The sequence below is a fragment of the Crinia signifera genome, chromosome 2, assembly GCF_055691185.1.
Source record: "Crinia signifera chromosome 2, ASM5569118v1, whole genome shotgun sequence".
Taxonomy (NCBI): Eukaryota; Metazoa; Chordata; class Amphibia; order Anura; family Myobatrachidae; genus Crinia; species Crinia signifera.
In genome coordinates this window covers 391,808,136-391,831,703 of record NC_139218.1, presented here as the reverse complement: position 1 = coordinate 391,831,703, position 23,568 = coordinate 391,808,136, and the positions used below count along the sequence as shown (strand labels likewise).

General features: G+C 53.2%; 1 protein-coding gene across 4 annotated transcripts in view; it reads right to left on the bottom strand.

Annotated features, from left to right (window-relative positions):
* Positions 1 to 23,568, bottom strand: part of FCHSD2 (FCH and double SH3 domains 2) — an 86,335-nt gene that overhangs the window by 60,789 nt on the left and 1,978 nt on the right. For all 4 annotated transcript variants that reach the window (XM_083170387.1, XM_083170388.1, XM_083170390.1 and 1 more), the window contains exons 2-3: positions 13,102 to 13,199; positions 5,360 to 5,405 (exon numbers count right to left, since the gene is read on the bottom strand). In XM_083170387.1, the coding sequence (XP_083026513.1) occupies positions 5,360 to 5,405; positions 13,102 to 13,199 (144 nt within the window). The remainder of the gene's footprint in view (positions 1 to 5,359; positions 5,406 to 13,101; positions 13,200 to 23,568) is intronic.

The following is a 23,568-nucleotide window of genomic DNA, read 5'->3' as shown; positions in this document are numbered from 1 at the left end:
TGCTGAAGTACTATTGGTCACACATAACATTTACAGCTGACGGGAAGCACATCCAGAAAAGGGAGAAGTAGTACTGTGCGCTGTGGATATACAATACAGGGACTGCTGTGAGGAGACTCGGTCTTCGAGAGAGCACCTTCTTGGGACTTCTGCCCAGCTAGTCAGTCACAATGTCTGTTATAAATGACATGTACGCCATCTAAGAACACTCCCGCCCCTCCGTCGTTCTTTACGTGGACAAATATTGAAATACGTGGCGGCTATTTGCTCAGGAGATGTTTACAGGTACTTGCCTGGGCACAATGGCCTCTACTTGCTAGAATTGTCCACTTGCCAGAGAGCAGTGAAAGCCGCCCTTCTCTGCACCGTTCTGGGGTGGGGGGTGGTGGTGACTGAACGTAGGGTCACTCACCTCAACGCTGGCATGTGGAAACATTCCTGTGGCCGGGGCAGAGAGGCTACATCATACTGATCAGAGTCTGCCACCCCAGCACACTCCTGTATGTTCAATGGGTGGAGGCAGGAAGCAGCCGTCGTCTAGGACAAGGATGCGAGTGTGCCAGGAGACAAGCCAGCTACTGTCAGCCGTGGATTTAAATGTACATGAGCCTTTTGTTTATGCTGCGAGTTTAAAGCCCCTGAAGATGATGATTACCATCTCAAAGCTCGGGACATTTAAATGGTCTTTAAAAATGGTGCTTTTGTGTCAGTGTACGTAATTCATGTGCGCGATGTAACGCTGAAGAGCCTTCGGGGGTGGGGGGGACAAACGAACATACAATGTGCTCAACTGTACTAAGCACTACAGTATAAGGACAAATGCAGGATAACAGGGCAGGAGGGGATGGCATAAATGGGCATGCCTGCCAGCCCCAGGGGGAGATGCATCGAACATATTATTTATAACAGAGCGAGTATCTTCAGCGTGGTATATGGGGGAAATACAGAAATACTTTGGAAAAAGTTAATAGAGGATACAGTTGTACAAAGCACAAAACTGATAGGAGGTAAAAGGTACATGAATTATGCAAATAAAATAGATTGAGTACAGTGAGCATCCATGGGTACGGGTACGCGGAATTAAAAAAAAACCCTCAATATGAAGAACAAAGCACTTGCCTGACTATGCAATATACAGGACAAATTCTTCACAAGGCATAACAGGGTAGAGGGCCCTGCACCACAGAGCTTGCATTCCAGTGTGCCGAAAATCCAGCTCTGCAAAACGCAAGCCGTAAGTGCTGGCAACTGAAAATCCCGATGCAAGTTGAGTGCCTCAGGCAGTAAATGCTTAGACACTTCCTTCTACAGAGCCGCCACTAACCTGTCTCTCTCCCTTCAGCTCTGACTCCGCTAGTACACAGTTCCCGCTCCAGGTTTTGGTTAGCGATACAGCCACAGGCTAGGGCCACACGTGCAGTTTACACAGAAAGCACCACTGGAAAGGACGCTACATTTTAGTAGCATGGGTATGTAAAACAGTGCCTCACGCCTCAGCATTGCCACTTGTTTCTATCTGGCCCACTGATTTACCTCATAAAACACGGATTAGTATTAATAAACCGCCACAGTTCTTTGTAAAGCGTGCACCAGGATTCACGTCTTGGGAGAAGCGGACGAGGTAATAGGAGGGCGGTATGAGACTTTCACCTGCACAAATCTGAGACTCGCATTAACCTGCAATACCCCCTTATTGCAAAGCCGGACGGCTGAGGTGGTCATCTTAACCGCAGGCTCTGCCGACCACCGCTGAGTGCAGCGCCAGGCACAGACATCAATGTGTAGGCTACCAAAATCCTACAGCAGCCGCCACGCCAGAAGAGCTGACAGTCGGAGAGGTGCCAGTGGGTTCCGGACTAACTGAACTGCTGCCCGGAATGTCCACATAGACACGTGGCCATTTCCAGTAATACTAGCTGCCGCGGCCCAGGAGAGATGTCTAAAGGATAAAGTGTCCTGCCCGGTAATCCGCCATGTCCAATAGCTTACTGAGACAAAAGGTCAGAGGGACAGCGTAACAGGGGCTGCAAAGAACCGGCTTCTTCTATGAGACATTTATTCTGTATGTCCCCATTTTTGGCATGCCCAGTTTTCACCAGTGTCGGCGCTGTATTATGGCACCGACGACGGTAAGACTGACTTTTACACCAGGTATAGTCTTAATTTAACTGATAAACATGTAGAAAAATGTAGAGACCAGCTGGCCTCCTTATCCCAGCCTGGGAGGCTGACACGGCCTACACAGGCCTGGACACATTACTCCCCCTGATGGATGGGCTTCCGTTCAGTGAGGTGACAGGATCCTCTGCTCAGGACAATGACGAGCCCACAGGGACCCGGCCAAAATGGAGTTTAGCACGTTACATTTCCTGTCATAAACTATTTCACCCGGAGTAACCCAGACCGGCTTCAGCTTTCAGTAATTACATTTCCGTGTCAAGTTCTTTAAATATATCAGTTTTCGGGGAGCGGCCGAGTCCCAGCGCAGTGCGGTTATACATGTTTCAGGCATTAGTGGAAAGTGCCAATATAAATCTGGGTGCTGGAGACTGGGCGATATGTGGAAGCGTGCAGCAAGCACTCGTCTGGGAAACTTTCACTCTCTCATGTGCAGAGAAAACACGTCCCAAGTGATCACAACTTCTAAGCGGACATCCTGCTGCCGGGCAGGTGACAGACGAGATCACACGTCTATGTTATCTAATTCATGTGACATTAATGGGGCTTTGCCTGACACTATGGATAACACACACGGTCACGTGATGATACTTTTATATGGAACTCTCCTGTAGGTGGCAGGAAGGCCGGGATGTTCCCAAGTTGCCTTATGCAGGTGTGCCAGCGCCTGCTGCGTAATTATCAGGCTGTGGTGACTACAGTAACGATACGCCACTGATACTTTAAGGGGTATCAAAGGGCACATGTAACCAAGTCGTAGCCCAGAGAAATCAAATATTTGCTAAAGCTGGTTTAGCGGAGGCCAGATAAGTTCCCGGCAGCGCCGTCGGTGGGGTGTGGGTTACTGTATATGTGAGTTACACCCATTGATAAGCGTGCATTTCAGCAATCACACATAAGGATATCAGCTGCACAGGAACTTAGACACCACACATAACACCGCTGTGGTGAACGCAGGAACTTCCAATGTACTCCTGTGAATCACTACTGGTTGTGAAAGAACCATTTAATGCATTTATTTTGCTGAACGCAGGAGCCGAACAGTATAGTTCATGAACTTTGGCACCTCATATTATAACCCAGGGTACTCCCATGCCTCAGGATACCAGTAATCTACTGTCATACACACAAACTAATGTGTAGGCAGGCGGCTAGTAACCAGATATCTGAGCACATGACACAATTCCATGTAGGCTGTAGGTGTATAGATGAGGTATATTGTATATTGACCTCATCATACGCCTATGTGGATAATCAGTATTAATATGTGTGAGCATATCCCAATCACTTGCATGACCATGCTTGCTGTACTTCAGGGATACTTCCTGTTACATCATCATCAAGCGGCCAGCTTGCATTTCATTGGCACTGGACAACCACATGACAAGAAGCAGGCTCCACCCACCTGTGTCACATGACACCAAATAGAGCACGCAGGACCCAGGTAAATGCCCCGAACGCATCAGTTACCCCAAGCTCTGCTCGCACACCGCCTCCTGTAGCCAGACGTAGGCGCATCCGATGTACGGACAGAAAGAGGTTTCATTTCATTTCATATTAAGCATATGTCTGCTGACAGTCTGACTGAATGAACATATTTCCATAGGTGAAAACATGACATCATCAGACAGTCGCTCGTGTCACAGGGAAATAGAAAATGAAAACTACAAATTTATCATCTATAGTTACAATGGTTTTACAGCCATCGTTACAGCCCTCATTATATCTCTCTCGCGCTTTCTATCCATCAAACATGGGGGGGATTATTTTTACTGTCCATGACATCACCAAGTTGCTCGATGACATCAGCTAATGATTAAGTCAAGCACAGAGCCAAGTACAGCAGAGAATGTAAGAGAGCCATTCCAAAACCAAATAGGACTAGAGGAGGCCGCACACGGTACAGCCCCCAAGGGGCGGAATGAGGGGATTTATCAAGATTACCAATCAAATTTTACCCAGCAATGCCCAGCACATCACAACACCAAACCCGCAGCATTCTCTCTCGCCTCTTACCAGATGACCGAGGAAGAACCCAGTCTCCTTACCAGTAACATCACCCAAAGGTCCCCACAAGCACCACTAAAGGCCTCATCCACCAACACTGCAAAGCCGGCACTAAACCCCGGCATCCAGGCCCTGATTGGACAGCTAGAACTAAACTGCCAGTTGGTTGCTGAGGTTAAAGACCGATACGGACTGAAGCGTTCCGATGGGGCGCTGCATCGCTCCCTGTGCAGCCTGCTCAGACGCCCCGGGATCAGCGGCAAGTTTCTATAAACCATTCTAAAGCTGTCAAATGTGACAGGTGAAGGGTTAGTGCATAAGCCGCTCAGTGTGCAGAAGAAACGCTGCGATTGTGCGGGGGGAACGCACGCACACGTATCCTACCTCTACAACTGGCACATGACGCTGGCAGCGATTTCCTGGCCGGCGAAGCTGCCACTTTCTCATGGAAGCCACCCGAACCCGGGGACAATCGCCGCTCTGATACGGGACAAAGGCGTAACTTCAGCCGGCTCATAGGTATTCATTGCAGGACTCAGGAAACTGCCCCCCCCCCGCCATGTAGGGTCAACAACGCTTCCCTTTATAAGGGGCTCGTGCAGCAGCTGAGGAACGCCAGCCAACACAAATGAATACAACCAGGGCTCAAACAAACAGCTGCCGCTTAGTGTGGCAGAGAGACAAGATCTCGAAACCGGAGACCCCAAAGCAGAGAAATCTGAAGCACTCTCGCCGCTCGGCGGGACCTATAGGTATCGGACACTGTAAGTTATATTTCCTCATATTTGTGCAAGGAATTCATTGTCCAGGGAATAAGCCCCCCCTCCCCCCCCCCACCATTCCTGAGGCTCTGCAGCTGTTATCGGACCAGGTGGTGTGCTGGGACTTGTAGTGTCACAAGTCGCACCGCGTAATATAATCCAGACATTCCTCCTGCCCCGTGCTGAGCAGGACCATTAGGTTGCGGAGCGGTAGGACCTCTTGTTTGTCACTTCTCCGGGCCTGAGCGGTAATTGGATTATAATTGGGCATTGTCCGGGGACGGCGGAGTGAGGAGACTAAGGTTCTGCCGGCCAGGAGAGGAAAAACTTTATACCTATATAAACAGCGGGAACAATGTAGCAGACGCGGCTTATAATATTATATACGCAGGTACGGCGGTCTGATCTCTTACCTGCGCATATTCCCGCTCCACAGCGGCTTTCTTCTGACTAAATGTCCTGCGGAAAAAAGAAAGAAAAAAGTATTAATGTATTAAAATCTTTGTAAAACAAGTCACACAGTAATAAAAAGAAAGATATTGGCTACATAGCAGACACAATTGTAGGGCACTTTTTTGTTACAGATCCTTGGGCGGAGGTGGCGGAATCTGGTTACTGTCCGCCAGGCTGTGGCAAAAGGCGTAGGCCGCTCTGAGAGCTAGGCCGCTCTATTACCAATGCCAGATATGTGCCTGTCTGTCATACGGATTAGTTCCCATACTTAAACAGGCTCGGGGTCAACACCCGATCTCCGAGAGTTAATGAAAAGACGGATGGGACGTGGAGGGGCCGCTTGTTCTAACGGGCAGCGATATGCAGGAGTAGTATGGACGGACTCAACATATGCTCTGCATGTTACAGGCCCCGGGGTTTATCCAGCAGCCAGAGCGTTTCCACAGGGAGACACAGGATATTAAAAGTGAGGTACGCCAACAGCGCAGGAGCCGGCGAGAGCGCAGCAGATGCCGTTCCTCAGATACAACGTCAACAAGGACCGAAACCGAAAACCGGAGACAGTATCGCCAGGGGGACCTAAACGCAGCCATGTGCCCTACATGAGATGAAGGGAACAGCACCCCTTCATACCGCCAGGCACATGCATAGCGCCTTTCCACTCATACCACTCGGTTACCGCGGCCAGCACGGTGCCAGCGGAGGGGACAGGGAAACGCTGGTGGCATTTGGGTCACATAAGAGAAGTATATGTTCAAAAGCAATTTTTTTTTAAAATCCATTTCAGGTGACTGTCAGACAGGATCGCTCTGCAGACATACAGACAGGTGTCCGTGCTGCTTCCTCATACATAGCAGGGGACGCCTGATCCCTGCGATACCGTCCAGCGTTTCCATGGTTACTGACAGGCAATGCTAGTCACCTCGCCACAGGGACATCCCTGAAAGGGAACATTGCGTTCCATATAATTCTACATGAAACTGCGTATTCCAAGTCTTCCCCGACATCCAGGTATCCGGCACCTTCCCCCGTATAACTCCCAGGCTGCGGCTATGCATCTTCTCCGGTAACAGTGGGCCTTATTCTAGTTCACTCTTTCTGACCAAATCCTTCTTGGACAAAACCATGCTGCACTGCAGGGGGGCAGATGTAACTTGTGCAGAGAGAATTAGATTTGGGTGAGTTATTTTGTTTCTGTGCAGGGTAAATACTGGCTGCTTTATTTTTACACTGCCATATAGATCTCACTTTGAAGTAAAACCCCACCCAAATCGAATTCTCTCTGCACATGTTACATCTGCCCCACCTGCAGTGCACATGGTTTTGTCCAACTAAGAAAGATTTTGTCAGAAAGAGTGAACTAGAATAAGGCCCAGTGTTCCTGGAAAGCGCCGTGTTGTAGATAATGGTCCACAGTCCAATTCCAGTTATTCTGTATATGTAACGCAATGTTCCCTAGTTACTGGCTTCACGAGGAACACTTCATTCTGCAAACCCCCCACAGAAAGTGACCAGGACCACATCACATGTGAGGATATTAGGTGCCAACAAAGGTCTCTGCTTGTGGCGCACTGTCCCCTGGAGAGGTGGCTCTGCACGTGACGCACTGTCCCCTGGATTGGTGGCTCTGCATGTGACGCACTGTCCCCTGGAGAGGTGGCTCTGCACGTGACGCACTGTCCCCTGGATTGGTGGCTCTGCATGTGACGCACTGTCCCCTGGAGAGGTAGCTCTGCACGTGACGCACTGTCCCCTGGAGAGGTAGCTCTGCACGTGACGCACTGTCCCCTGGAGAGGTGGCTCTGCACGTGACGCACTGTCCCCTGGAGAGGTGGCTCTGCACGTGAGGCACTGTCCCCTGGAGAGGTGGCTCTGCACGTGACGCACTGTCCCCTGGAGAGGTGGCTCTGCACGTGACGCACTGTCCCCTGGAGAGGAGGCTCTGCACGTGACGCACTGTCCCCTGGAGAGGAGGCTCTGCACGTGGCGCACTGTCCCCTGGAGAGGAGGCTCTGCACGTGACGCACTGTCCCCTGGAGAGGAGGCTCTGCACGTGACGCACTGTCCCCTGGAGAGGTAGCTCTGCACGTGACGCACTGTCCCCTGGAGAGGAGGCTCTGCACGTGACGCACCGTCCCCTGGAGAGGAGGCTCTGCACGTGACGCACCGTCCCCTGGAGAGGTGGCTCTGCACGTGACGCACCGTCCCCTGGAGAGGTGGCTCTGCACGTGACGCACCGTCCCCTGGAGAGGTGGCTCTGCACGTGACGCACCGTCCCCTGGAGAGGTGGCTCTGCATGTGATGCACTGTCCCCTGGAGAGGTAGCTCTGCATGTGAGGCACTGTCCCCTCGAGAGGTAGCTCTGCATGTGAGGCACTGTCCCCTGGAGAGGTGGCTCTGCACGTGACGCAAGGTCCCCTGGAGAGGTGGCTCTGCACGTGACGCACCGTCCCCTGGAGAGGTGGCTCTGCACGTGACGCACCGTCCCCTGGAGAGGCGGCTCTGCACGTGACGCACCGTCCCCTGGAGAGGCGGCTCTGCACGTGACGCACCGTCCCCTGGAGAGGCGGCTCTGCACGTGACGCACCGTCCCCTGGGGAGGTGGCTCTGCACGTGACGCACTGTCCCCTGGAGAGGTGGCTCTGCACGTGACGCACTGTCCCCTGGAGAGGTGGCTCTGCACATGACGCACTGTCCCCTGGAGAGGTGGCTCTGCACATGACGCACTGTCCCCTGGAGAGGTGGCTCTGCAAGTGACGCACTGTCCCCTGGAGAGGTGGCTCTGCACGTGACGCACTGTCCCCTGGAGAGGTGGCTCTGCACATGACGCACTGTCCCCTGGAGAGGTGGCTCTGCACGTGACGTACTGTCCCCCCAGAACCAGGATAGTGGAGTAGTTAGGCCAAACCCAGCGCTCAGAATCACCCATTAGTAAAACAGCGCAGTCTGAGACGAAGGTTCGGCCTACGCAGAGCGCAGCACAAAGCACCATAGCAGAACTCCCTGCGCTGCTTCTGTTGCTAGGAAATTGTCCTCCCTCTCCAACAAGTTTCACCGACGCTGGTCCCCACGGACATTACCCCCTGCATTTCCCAGGGTCCCAGGTTTTATAGCGAGCGGGGGGCAGAACAGATCAACAATAGCAAACGTCAACACGGAAAATGTCAACATGGGAGGCAAGATCTGCACCTGTGCGCGGGGACCCCTTATAACAGTACTGCTGCATATCGCAGGGGGATTCAACATGCAGCTCTCCAGTTGCTGTGGAACTACACATCCCAGCATGCCTTGCAACAGATTTAGCATATGGAATATCCCTGCTATATACAGTGGCAGGGGTGCAAGTTCCCCCGATGTACACCCGCTGTCATATATTTATAATGAGAGCCATCCTGCACCTCGTGCCTCGCTGATATAATATACGTAACCAGAGTGGAGTACTGCATTCCCCTTACACGGGTACGTCTCCCCCTCCTCACTGTAACAGGGTGACGGAATTACCGCAGCACTAGATTATATAGAAGCATGGTCTCTGTAGTGCTTTATGCAGAGACACCCCCCCCATCCCCCATGATGGCGCCCTGCGCTGTGACATCTCTGACAGGAAAGCGCTCGCTGTGTGCACAAGGAGCAGACAGCCAGGTAAGAACACACAGCTGGAATCCGATTACTGGATGTTCAGGCCGTGTTCCTCCGCCTACAGAAAGCTTTAGCTAATTCCGGCACAGAGCACGGAAACAGCCGGAGCTTGTGTAAAGGTTACTCACACGCTACTATTAATAGGCCGATGTCACCTCTGCTCACGCTGGCAGTGCCACTCGCGGCAATGTGATCGGTGACCTCAGGGGACTATCTCCATCATGGCGGAATATCAGATTGGCCACATCATTTACTTGGGACTGATAAATTCTTATTATATATGTCATTTACAGACGCAGGACAGCGACCTCACACCACCTCACTACAAGGGCAACGGTCAGTACTGCTGGGACTTGTGGTCATCTACGGACAATTATAAATAAATAAGTGAGGTGCACAGGTCACCCATGCACAACAGTGGTGGCCATTTTGTAGGCGGAACATAGATATGCTTCTATCCAACGGCAATATGGGTGGAGACGGTGTCCAACAGGGGCCACAGGCAGCCGAGAGAGAAAGCACTGATTTTTCGTAAAGGAGTTACAGTGAAAGGCGGCAGGCAGGACACCAAATATAAATAAGGCAGGGATTAATACGCAGCGATCGGGATGGAGCACTTGACTAATACAGAGACCAAACCGCACGGATGGGTTTGATGTAATTTGGGGATTTCGGGGGTCCAATCTAACCACTGTGCCATCTGAATGGAGCTGGCACATCTTCATGTTTTTTTCCTGGCCTGGTTTTCTTACACAGGCCTGGGAGCACAGTGATAGGCTGACTGGATCCGGAGTAAATAGGCCGGGGTAGGCAGAGCAACAGTGGAACATGGAAAACTGGGGTCACTTTGGTTCCTCGTCCCTGGAGACACCTCTGACCCCCCTAACCTAGAAGCAGCCACACTGAAGCAGCAGAGGACAGCGGAGGGGGCTGGCAAGGCGGGTGGTCACTGTGACGTCAGCGATCAGACTTCCGTCACCTGTGAGAACTAAAGACGCTACATAAACTCTTCATCCCAAGCAAATGTTTTATACGGTTGCACCAATGGAAGATGCATCCCCCCCCCCCCCCCCCAACCTGATCTTTTCCTGTGCTCCCTGAGTCTAGCTTTGGGCCCTGGGCAGTGGCCCCTCTCGCACAGTCCTGGTGTTCCTGTCCCCCCCTCACAGCAGGATGGGACAACATACATGGAAGGCGTACAATGAGTCAGAGACAAGTGACATCGGCAAATTCCTCCGTTTCTGAGAAGCGCTGACAGGGGGGGGGGGGGGTCCTGAACAGACGTCTTAACGTTGGGAATCCAAAATAAACATCGCCTGTTTTCACAGATGTTCCGACTACATAAAAAGCCCCCGGTTTAAACTTTCTTTGGAACGCAATGACTCACAATTCTGACATTAAACAAGTGTCCAACGTCGCTCTGTAGCGTCCCTTGGTGCGCCCGGCATTGTCTGTTTCAGGACTCTGTGTACCTGTCACCTGCGCACCCCAGAGGCAGCCATTTTGAAAGACTAAGCAACATTCAAGGCTTTTCGGCCAACCACTGCAGGAGGCACCGACTGCCTCGGACGCCTATTCCAGGGGCCTGATGGGACTTGTAGTTCAACAGCAGCTGGAGAACATTGTGTTCCCACCTGACACTTTGCGGTTCCGTTCCATCCGAGCCTCATTTAAAAATAACAAGGAACGTTGTTTTGACGATTTATCAAGATGAAGCACGCAAGCCAGCTCCCACTCGTGTTGTTGACACATATGCAGCCATCTGTGGCACCCGGGACACTGCCCGCACTTTCTGAGCATACCGTACACTTCACATGTTTAATAAACAGCAAGGTCGCGGTGTGAGGAGAATACCATAGAGATGGTAAACTAGGAACGATGTGGCAACGTATTGGAGGTTGGGAAACACTGGTCTAGACAGTCAGTCAATAGATCGCTGGTGAAAAAGTCATGGATTTACAGGGTCAAAAAGTCGACATACAAAAAGGTTGACACGTTTTGTGATTTTTTTTTTTAAACCTAGCATTCCCCTTAGTGCCCAACTCAAATAATGAACTATGCGTCAGCGCTTTGTTTTGAATGTCGACCATTTGACAGTGTCAACATCTTCTCTACCCTCCACCTGGATACCAGCGGCAGGAGAGGGGGAAGAGAACAGTTTTATAGCAAGTTTAGTATTTATTGTTGCAAAGGAATCACAGAAATGAGGAGATTGCGCATAACGACTGTTGGCGCCAGTCCGTTATACCGTCCGAATGACGCGTCAACACCATTATGCTAAATCCACTACTGTATACCAACTGCACTACGACAAAGATACCAACCCTAAATATCAGCACGCTTAGCGGAAAATTCTGCTTGTGTATGTCCTTCAGGGGACCAGCAAAAGTTGGCGGATGATACAGTAAACGTTTAATAACAATCCAAACATCAACTAAGATACAGAGGGGGGAATAAGACCCACAAGAGCGATATGACCGCACTGGTTAGGCCGGCCGATCTCAGACCGCAGAATGCGGCTGTGTATAACATGAGATCTCACATTGTCACAGTCTGGCCCAGCGCTGGCTGCACTGAATACTTAGCATTCCTGCACTAACTGTTTGCATAGAGACTCGTTTTGGCTTCCCGTGTCAAAGTCCCAACTCAACATCCAGATTCAAGCAGCGAGCACTAACTGTACGAAGCAGCCGACACTAACCACTGCTCTGGTAACGTATATACCAGGACAGATGGACTACACATCCCAGCATGCCGTGCTGCAGTTCCTCAGCACCCGACATGCGGAACTAACCACTGCTCTGGTAACGTATATACCAGGACAGATGAACTACACATCCCAGCATGCCCTGCCGCAGTTCCTCGGCACCCGACATGCGGAACTAACCACTGCTCTGGTAACGTATATACCAGGACAGATGAACTGCACATCCCAGCATGCCCTGCTACAGTTTTGCTATATTGCAATGCTAAAACGGTTTCAGGGCATGCTGGGGGTTGTAGTACAACAACATCTGGAATGCAGAGCTTCTCCATCACTGTACTAGGAGGTTTATCAAGCCTTCTAAACAAGGCCAGTTGAAGAAGTTGCCAGTAGCAACCAATAATCCAAATAGGATTACCGATTTCACTGAAAAACCTGCATTTTTGTTCCGTTCATGGTGAACCCGCTGCCTCAGCCCAACGCTTGGCTGAATAAATGGTTAATTTCCAATTGCAGACATAGGAGAACTACACTACCTCCTGCTGCCTGTATAGGACTATGGGATGGTGCGTACCTGGACAGGACGTGTGACTCCAATTACAGCTGACGAGTCTAATTATATCCGTGCAGCCAATTATAATATAATCACACCGTCACCAGCGCCCACGCACCTGTGATACTGTGCTAATTAGCTGCCCATCTCTGCAGTGCGCGCACAGGGTGGCCTAGGACCATGGCCTGTCTGCCGTACGACGAGGGACACTGGGTATACACAGGGATTGGGTTTACTTCAGAAACAACCCTCTGTATCCACAGCTCAATGTAGCCCAGCAAAGGTGCATTTCCTAAATACAGTACCCAACTAAGACGCCATATATTCCCTGGCACTGATTTAGGCCTCCTTCCCCCAGGTGGCCTTATGGGTGACACGGATTAGCCTTCACGCTCCTCAGGTAATAAACATTACACAGGTGAGGCTGCAGGCACTGAGCGCAACGGCTTATCTCCCCCCCGGGCCGGTGTCACATGTCACTTTCATTATCTAGGAAAGGAAACAGCCCCATTGCAGGACCGGTCTCGGCCTCACTCCCCACTGACTGAGCTTATATCATAAGGAACCTAACCGGGACCTGCTGATGACTGGCATTTGGGGAGAATAAGATGGGGGTACGTCTCTAGCGCCACCCGCTGGCGGCTTGTTCAGTCTCCAGCTTCCAGCCGGGTGACAGCTCCGCAGGCAGGAAGGAGGAGAGGAAATTCCACTGACAGTTTCTGGACTCTGCTTAAAACCTAGTGTTCTTCCAAAATAAAGAGGGGGCGGTGGCGGGAAGAGGGGAGGAATTCGGGCGGCTCGCTTACCTCATATCTTCTAGTAGATCACATTCTGCCTGGTGCTTGGATTGCAGTTTTGTCATCTGCTCGGCCTGAATGTTTCTCAGTTCTTGTGTAACTTTCACCTAAAATTACAGAGCAGAGGTTGAAATGAGACGGAATGACATCCGCAGGGATTTCCAGCACGTTCAGGTCGGGGGAAATGACCCCCCCCAACTCCCCTCCCTAAAGCTGCTGCAATCACTACCAGCCCAGGGTACCACACTGCTGCAAAAGCTGGGACTTGTAGTTCACACTCAGCGAGTCATTACTGCGGCACTGATACATATACAGATCGACCATCTGTGCGAGACGCACGGCTGACCCATTTACTGCGTTACCGATAGCAACCAGTTTGTTAGTATGTGCTAGGTAAACGTTATCTAGCAGCTGATAGGTTGCTACGGGCAACCACGGAGGTTTGATATCATTTCCCTCCTGGTCACACACTTATTAACACTCATGAATATTCATAACCGCCAAGATGATGGATAAGGCCCACGCGGATTAGTATACAGATGGATACAGGAGGGGGTCCCACAGCTTGGGGTGGGCCGCATAGCTCCCATATAACCAACGCACTTATGTTATTATGGACTAAAGCCCAATCACTCTGTATACAGCGATATTATCGTATCAAAATAAAACCACCAATAAAACGGAGTGAAGCCGCGCTGTGAATCTGACCCCGTTTTTGAAGCAATCACCACAACTGCCGATAATAAACACCATACAGAACACGATCAGCTAACCGGAATCACCTTTGTGTCAATCTTGTGCATTGTGACCTTTTGGGGTCAAACAAGACACGAGCCAAACACTGCTGCCACTTATTTTGTGGTAATATCTCAAGATCTGAACAGGTGATAAAACTTTTATACTTTATTTCGGAAACGGAATCACCTTTACTGTTGTAACTGTAACACGGAGGGGAAATGACTCATGGGTGTTAATGGGGTACATACAATGGATGCCGGATCCATTTAGAAATTACTTTGACGGAATGGATCCGGCATCCGTTATTTAATGCAGCGGGCAATTCCGGGTGTCAGATTTGGCCACTGATTGATGCTCACCTGGCCGGCGCGGGAACCGGGTGAGCGCAGCGGCAGACGGTGGCACGATTGCTCGGGAAGCAGCGAGAGCCGGGACAGGGTCGGGTGAGTGTGGTGGGTGGGTACGGGAGGTGGCAGACAAAAGGCTTGAGATTGCCGGAAACATGGCCAAAGTGTTTCCGTCAAAAGCAGGTGGATTAGCGGCTACTCTGTCAATCCACCTGGTTTTCGGCAGGTGGGAACATTCCAACATGCCGAAATAAACAACTCTGCCTGACCGCTATGCACCGCTCCCTGTCACACACACACACTGCTCCTCGTCACACACAGACACACACACTGCTCCCCGTCACACGCACACACACTGCTCCCCGTCACACACACACACACACTGCTCCCCGTCACACACACACACACTGCTCCCCGTCACACACACACTGCTCCCCGTCACACGAACACTGCTCCCCGTCACACGAACACTGCTCCCCATCACACGAACACACACACTGCTCCCCATCACACACACACTGCTCCCCGTCACACACACACACACACACACACTGCTCCCCGTCACACACACACTGCTCCCCGTCACACACACACTGCTCCCCGTCACACACACACTGCTCCCCGTCACACACACACTGCTCCCCGTCACACACACTGCTCCCCGTCACACACACACACACTGCTTCCCGTCACACACACACACTGCTTCCCGTCACACACACACACTGCTCCCCGTCACACACACACACACACTGCTCCCCGTCTCACACACACACACTGCTCCCCGTCACACACACACACTGCTCCCCGTCACACACACACACACTGCTCCCCGTCACACACACACACACTGCTCCCCGTCACACACACACACACTGCTCCCCGTCACACACACACTGCTCCCCGTCACACACACACACACACTGCTCCCCGTCACACACACACACACACACACTGCTCCCCGTCACACAAACACACACACACTGCTCCCCGTCACACACACACACACACTGCTCCCCGTCACGCACACACACACACACTGCTCCCCGTCACACACACACACACACACACACACACACTGCTCCCTGTCACACACTTTCCTCAGGCCAAAGGTGTGTTTTCCTTCACCTGGGAAATGTGAATTGTGAGGGAGAGCAGAATAGGCTTCCTAATCCCCATTATCAGCAGGATCAAGCACACGGCCGGGGGAACACGGCCGGGGGAACACGGCGACGTCACCCGCACACCTCACCCTCCCTGATGTCAGGCGCCGCAGGTGGATCAAAGTACAGCGATTACTTAAGGCATGACAAGATGTACAGAGCTGCCGTCCCTCAGATGTGCGCGGCGTACACGGAATCTATTGTGTTACAGCCGGGGCTTGTTCCCAGGAAGCGCTTTGTGCACAAAGACGTGATAAAAAGAATTATAATCCCCCCCAATTGTGCACTATACACCCGGGATGGTAGACCACCGACAGTGTTCATTCCAGCACCCTGCACCTTTCACAGTCTGAGCAGTTCCTCTTCCCTGTCTCGGTGTCACTATCTACTGGCACAGTTTGATCTGTACCTCTCTGCTGAAATGCAGATGAGACTGTGCTAGAAGGGCCACAGCAGAGTGACCCCCCACCCAGAAAAGGGGAACTGCACAGATTTTAAAAGGTGCTGGGAGGTAGAATGATTACTCAGCTACAAAGTGACCAAGCCGGTTCCATCACGCGACCGATACAGTGCGTCACGCAGATACACTGTTCTAGCAACCCTAGAAGCCTTCCTTGGCCGGCCACCCATAACGGACATGGGCAGGTATTGGCAGCCCACAGCAGCAGCCACAAGGACGCTATGGTCACAGGAGCGCTAAAAGTGTGACTTTCAAGATGGCCGCCCCCGTTGTAAGCAGCGCGGCCTGTCCGATGTGAAACACTTATGTACTTCAGTCACTCAAGATGACTAAATCATCAGTGGCAGATTATTGCAGTATTACGGCCGCTGGGGAGGTTCCGGGACACTACCTCTGTGGGTACAATCTCCCGCTGTCATTGAGAGGAACCCTGTTTGATCACTCCGGTTCCGTCTGCAGCTTCATCAGCGTCTCCTCGTGATTTTACCAGACCAGCAATCCACTGGGAGCTACAGCGCTGCCCTCAGACATCAGCAATCATCTGCCCCACGCTGACATGGGGGGGGGGGGGGGGGGGGGGGAGGGAGAGGCAGCGGCATTAATCCTACAGATGTTAGCGGGAACCCTGGAGACAGTACACAGCCAGCAACCAATCACAAAGGGACCCGATTCCTGACCGCACACTGCTCCACCGCTACCGGAGACAGTACACAGCCAGCAACCAATCACAGAAGGACCCGATTCTTGAACGCACACTACTCCTCCGCTACCAGAGACAGTACACAGCCAGCGGCCAGACACAAAGGGACCCAATTCCTGACCGCACACTACTCCTTCGCTACCGGAGAAAGTACACAGCCAGCGGCCAAACAGAGGGACCCGATTCCTGAACGCACACTATCCCTCCGCTACCGGAGACAGTACACAGCCAGCGGCCAGACACAGAGGGACCCGATTCCTGACCGCACACTACTCCTCCGCTAAAAGAGACAGTACACAGCCAGAGGCTAGACACAGAGGGACCCGATTCCTGACCACACACTACTCCTCCGCTACCGGAGACAGTACACAGCCAGGGGCCAGACAGAGAGGGACCCGATTCCTGACCGCACACTACTCCTCCGCTACCGGAGACAGTACACAGCCAGCAGCCAGACACAGAGGGACCCGATTCCTGACCGCACACTACTCCACTACCGGAGACAGTACACAGCCAGCTGCCAGACACAGAGGGACCCGATTCCTGACCGCACACTACTCCTCCACTACCGGAGACAGTACACAGCCAGCGGCCAGACACAAAGGGGCCCGATTCCTGACCGCACACTACTCCTCCGCTACCGGAGACAGTACACAGCCAGCGGCCAGGCACAAAGGGGCCCGATTCCTGACCGCACACTACTCCTCCGCTACCGGAGACAGTACACAGCCAGCAGCCAGACACAGAGGGACCCGATTCCTGACCGCACACTACTCCACTACCGGAGACAGTACACAGCCAGCTGCCAGACACAGAGGGACCCGATTCCTGACCGCACACTACTCCTCCACTACCGGAGACAGTACACAGCCAGCGGCCAGACACAGAGGGACCCGATTCCTGACCGCACACTACTCCTCCGCTACCGGAGACAGTACACAGCCAGCGGCCAGACACAGAGGGGCCCGATTCCTGACCGCACACTACTCCTCCGCTACCAGAGACAGTACACAGCCAGCGGCCAGACACAGAGGGACCAGATTCCTGACCGCACACTACTCCTCCGCTACCGGAGACAGTACACAGCCAGCAGCCAGACACAGAGGGACCCGATTCCTGACCGCACACTACTCCTCCGCTACCTGAGACAGTACACAGCCAGCGGCCAGACACAGAGGGACCCGATTCCTGACCACACACTACTCCTCCGCTACCGGAGACAGTACACAGCCAGGGGCCAGACAGAGAGGGACCCGATTCCTGACCGCACACTACTCCTCCGCTACCGGAGACAGTACACAGCCAGCAGCCAGACACAGAGGGACCCGATTCCTGACCGCACACTACTCCACTACCGGAGACAGTACACAGCCAGCTGCCAGACACAGAGGGACCCGATTCCTGACCGCACACTACTCCTCCACTACCGGAGACAGTACACAGCCAGCGGCCAGACACAAAGGGGCCCGATTCCTGACCGCACACTACTCCTCCGCTACCGGAGACAGTACACAGCCAGCGGCCAGGCACAAAGGGGCCCGATTCCTGACCGCACACTACTCCTCCGCTACCGGAGACAGTACACAGCCAGCAGCCAGACACAGAGGGACCCGATTCCTGACCGCACACTACTCCACTACCGGAGACAGTACACAGCCAGCTGCCAGACACAGAGGGACCCGATTCCTGACCGCACACTACTCCTCCACTACCGGAGACAGTACACAGCCAGCGGCCAGACACAGAGGGACCCGATTCCTGACCGCACACTACTCCTCCGCTACCGGAGACAGTACACAGCCAGCGGCCAGACACAGAGGGGCCCGATTCCTGACCGCACACTACTCCTCCGCTACCAGAGACAGTACACAGCCAGCGGCCAGACACAGAGGGACCAGATTCCTGACCGCACACTACTCCTCCGCTACCGGAGACAGTACACAGCCAGCAGCCAGACACAGAGGGACCCGATTCCTGACCGCACACTACTCCTCCGCTACCGGAGACAGTACACAGCCAGCGGCCAGGCACAGAGAGACCCGATTCCTGACCGCACACTGCTCCTCCGCTACCAGAGACAGTACACAGCCAGCGGCCAGACACAGAGGGACCAGATTCCTGACCGCACACTGCTCCTCCGCTACCAGAGACAGCACACAGCCAGCGGACAGACACAGAGGGACCCGATTCCTGACCGCACACTACTCCTCCGCTACCGGAGACAGTACACTGCCAGCAGCCAGACACAGAGGGGCCCGATTCCTGACCGCACACTACTCCTCCGCTACCGGAGACAGTACACAGCCAGCGGCCAGGCACAGAGAGACCCGATTCCTGACCGCACACTGCTCCTCCGCTACCAGAGACAGTACACAGCCAGCGGCCAGACACAGAGGGACCAGATTCCTGACCGCACACTACTCCTCCGCTACCGGAGACAGTACACAGCCAGCAGCCAGACACAGAGGGACCCGATTTCTGACCGCACACTACTCCACTACCGGAGACAGTACACAGCCAGCTGCCAGACACAGAGGGACCCGATTCCTGACCGCACACTGCTCCTCCGCTACCGGAGACAGTACACAGTCAGCGGCCAGACACAGAGAGACCCGATTCCTGACCGCACACTACTCCTCTGCTACCGGAGACAGTATACAGCCAGCGGCCAGACACAGGGGGACCCAATTCCTGACCGCACACTACTCCTCCACTACCGGAGACAGTACACAGTCAGCTGCCAGACACAGAGGGACCCGATTCTTGACCGCACACTGCTCCTCCGCTACCGGAGACAGCACACAGCCAGCAGCCAGACACAGAGGGACCCGATTCCTGACCACACACTACTCCTCCGCTACCGGAGACAGTACACAGCCAGCGGCAAGACACTGAGGGACCTGATTTCTGACCGCACACTACTCCTCCGCTACCGGAGACAGTACACAGCCAGCGGCCAGACACAGAGGGACCCGATTCCTGACCGCGCACTACTGCTCCGCTACCGGAGACAGTACACAGCCAGCGGCCAGACACAGAGGGGCCCGATTCCTGACCGCGCACTACTCCTCCGCTACCGGAGACAGTACACAGCCAGCGGCCAGACACAGAGGGACCCGATTCCTGACCGCACACTACTCCTCCACTACCGGAGACAGTACACAGCCAGCGGCCAGACACAGAGGGACCCGATTCCTGACCGCACACTACTCCTCCACTACCGGAGACAGTACACAGCCAGCTGCCAGACACAGAGGGACCCGATTCCTGACCGCACACTACTCCTCCACTACCGGAGACAGTGCACAGCCAGCGGCCAGACACAGAGGGACCCGATTCCTGACCGCACACTACTCCTCCGCTACCAGAGACAGTACACGGCCAGTGGGCAGACACAGAGGGACCCGATTCCTGACCGCGCACTACTGCTCCGCTACCGGAGACAGTACACAGCCAGCGGCCAGACACAGAGGGGCCCGATTCCTGACCGCGCACTACTCCTCCGCTACCGGAGACAGTACACAGCCAGCGGCCAGACACAGAGGGACCCGATTCCTGACCGCACACTACTCCTCCACTACCGGAGACAGTACACAGCCAGCGGCCAGACACAGAGGGACCCGATTCCTGACCGCGCACTACTGCTCCGCTACCGGAGACAGTACACAGCCAGCGGCCAGACACAGAGGGACCCGATTCCTGACCGCGCACTACTGCTCCGCTACCGGAGACAGTACACAGCCAGCGGCCAGACACAGAGGGGCCCGATTCCTGACCGCGCACTACTCCTCCGCTACCGGAGACAGTACACAGCCAGCGGCCAGACACAGAGGGACCCGATTCCTGACCGCACACTACTCCTCCACTACCGGAGACAGTACACAGCCAGCGGCCAGACACAGAGGGACCCGATTCCTGACCGCATACTACTCCTCCACTACTGGAGACAGTACACAGCCAGCGGCCAGACACAGAGGCCCCGATTCCTGACCGCACACTACTCCTCCGCTACCAGAGACAGTACACAGCCAGCGACCAGACACAGAGGGACCCGATTCCTGACAGCACCCTACTCCTCCGCTACCGGAGGCAGTACACAGCCAGCGGCCAGACACAGAGGGGCCCGATTCCTGACCGCACACTACTCCTATACACCATTTGTCCTCCCGATGCGCTGGATGGGGGAAATTTATGAGAGGAGTACTCAAAAATTAAAAGCCTAATCAAAGGGTGCGGGAGTGAAAAAAAGGTTGTGAACCGCTGTTCTAGCACATTCTAGAACAGGGGCGTCCAGCAGCAGTCCAGCGCAAAGGTCACGTGATGCACTGGGTGCGAGAAGACGTAGTCTATGGAAACACAGCCGCCCATATGGCCCTATCCAACGGCAACAAGTGCCAGGCATATTTGCATTGCATTAGTAACCGGCCCTATTTCAGCCGTCACTTGGCGATCACAGTATATACCTGTGCCCATAGCACCAGCCCCCGCACCTACCTCTGTGGCGTGCAACCAGGACACGGAGAGGGCCATGCCGTACAGACCCACAGATATAACTAGAGCACGGACCAGAGGATACAGAAACGGTTGGAGAACGTTCAAAACTAACAAACTATAACTTATAAGTCAACGTTTATACCGCGGCCGGGAAGGAACCGACTCACGTGCGCTGCTTGGAAACACAGAAACTTCTTCCAAGTCTGCAAACAGACACAATGCGCTTCTGTGGGCGACCACGGGAAAATTCCCTAAATTTACTACCCTAAACGATTGCAACACGGTACAGCTGGAAGAGGTTCCCCAAAATCACAGAACCCCTCAATACAAATATAAAAACACCAAGTCCTCATCCGGGCACAGACTGTGCCACACAGAACGGATGGTGCCAGCTGATGGGCAGAACCATGCTCTCATTAGGGAATACGCACAACGAGAACATTAAGGGGGGGGGGGATGTTCAATTGTTTTGTTGTGCCAGCAGCTGGCGTCTAAAATAACGCTCGACCCTCAACTGTTGGTGCCATGGTGTCGTGCCCAAATGTACCAGGATTAGATGCGGAAACCAGGGCAAATGACTGGGGGCATTGCCCTTACATTAGTCTGGGTGCCCAACTTCGTCTAGCTACCTCAGGAGGGTGTGAGGAGAAATAACGGTCACCTGCACTAATTGTGCCAAGTGGCACAGCAGAAATAATGGGCACCTGCGCTACTCGCGGTCACTTGGAACCTGCGGCAGCGCAAAACAACAGAATACCTACAGAAATGGGATAAAAGGAGGCTGGTCTCCAACATAACAGCATTCAGAGAACAGCTGGGAAGGTAGAGTACGCTGTGCAGCGCTACCCTGACATAAAACTACAGCGTCACTGAAAATTAAAGCATTTCCTCCCATTACCGTATGAAGGGTGATGAAGGGTGTTGGGTCAGTAAAACACGACGCTACGGTTATTTCCCCCTTTGGGTAGGAATCCACAAGACATTGTACAAAGATGGAAGTCTGCAAGTCTGTCACTCACTCCCTGCCTGCCCCAAGATGGACGCCTGTTGCAGCGAGGTAATCGGTCCTCTACACCGCACTGACAGAGCAACGTCACCTGGTAGGATGCGGCAAGGTGCATCGTCCATGGTGAGGGTCCCGTATTTTCTAGAAATAACGGTACTTGTTTCCTAGAACAGCCACAATCGCGGGCATCGTGTACCTTAACTTGTGTGTGTGTTAAGGTACACGATGCCCGCGATGGACCCGATTTCATTTGAAATCAGGTCCATTTTGCCGGCAAAGGCAAAATCGGGGGCATCGCGTCGGTCGCGTGCATTAACATGGCCCCCGACGCGATGCCCGCGATTTTGCCATAGGCTTCAATGTTAAAATATTTTTAACATTGAAATCGGGAGCATCGCGTCGGTCTTGTGCCATTATAATGGCACAAGATGAGATGGACTTGATTAAGTCCATCTCACATAGGAAACAATGTGAAATGGGCAAATATGACCCATTTCACAGTGTATATGGCCCCGTCGTCAACCCAACCTGAAGCGTGGGGAGCGCAGCGAGCCCTGCGAGGGGACGCGTATACCTGTGAAGTTATACGTGTCCCCTCGCTGGGCTCGCCACGCTTTATATTCTCAACTCCACGCCGACGTGATAATAGGGGTATGAAAAGGTCGGAGGACGCGCACCGCCGCGCTCGCCACGCTTCGGGTTGTCGTCAATCGTGGGGTGGCGTTGAGGGGGTAAAATTGGGGGTCTGGGGAATAGTTTACATTGAATCCAATGTAAAATAGGGTCCCAGGGACCCTATTCACATTTGATTCAATGTAAAAATCGGGTCGATCGCATTGCAGGCGATTTGGTCGCATGCGATGCGACCGACGCGATTTTTCCGACACGATCACCCCGATGCAAATCGGTGTGGCCGTGCTAGGAAACAAGTACCGAAATAACTGACCCCTAAGGGGGAATTCAATTGTTTATTATGCTGCAGCGGTAAACAATTGTTTGCTGTATACAACGCGTTTCTCCGAGCTGCACATCACATACAGATTATAATGAGTCTCCGCCCTGGGGTAACGATTACGCTACGCAAGCTATGTGTGTACTACCAAGCTCCTCCAAATAAAGGTACATTTCTGCCATTTACTGGTAACAGTGACATCACAAACCGTCGCGCTGCACAATGGGAATCATCTCTGTAACGTAACCCGACCAATCAGATACCAGCTTTCACAGTACAAGAAAAATAATAACCACACGTGCAACTTGGCAACAAATGACAGCTCAGTGATTGCATGTTAGGAATTTAGGGACCACGGTGAGAAGGTGCGAGCACACGGATGTGGGGCAGGTGACATGTCACCAGGTGAGCCCCGGCACGCTCTACGCCGAATCCTGTGCCCCAATTATCCTGCAAAATTCCCAACATGACCAGGACAGGGAGCAGCCCCCGGCCCGGCTGACACTGTACCATCCAGTACCCACACTGTGCCATACCTGCGTGCCCAGAGCCATCTCCTATATACAGGCATGTTACACACAGACATACAGGAGCTGGGCTGCACATGCCTGCCGAC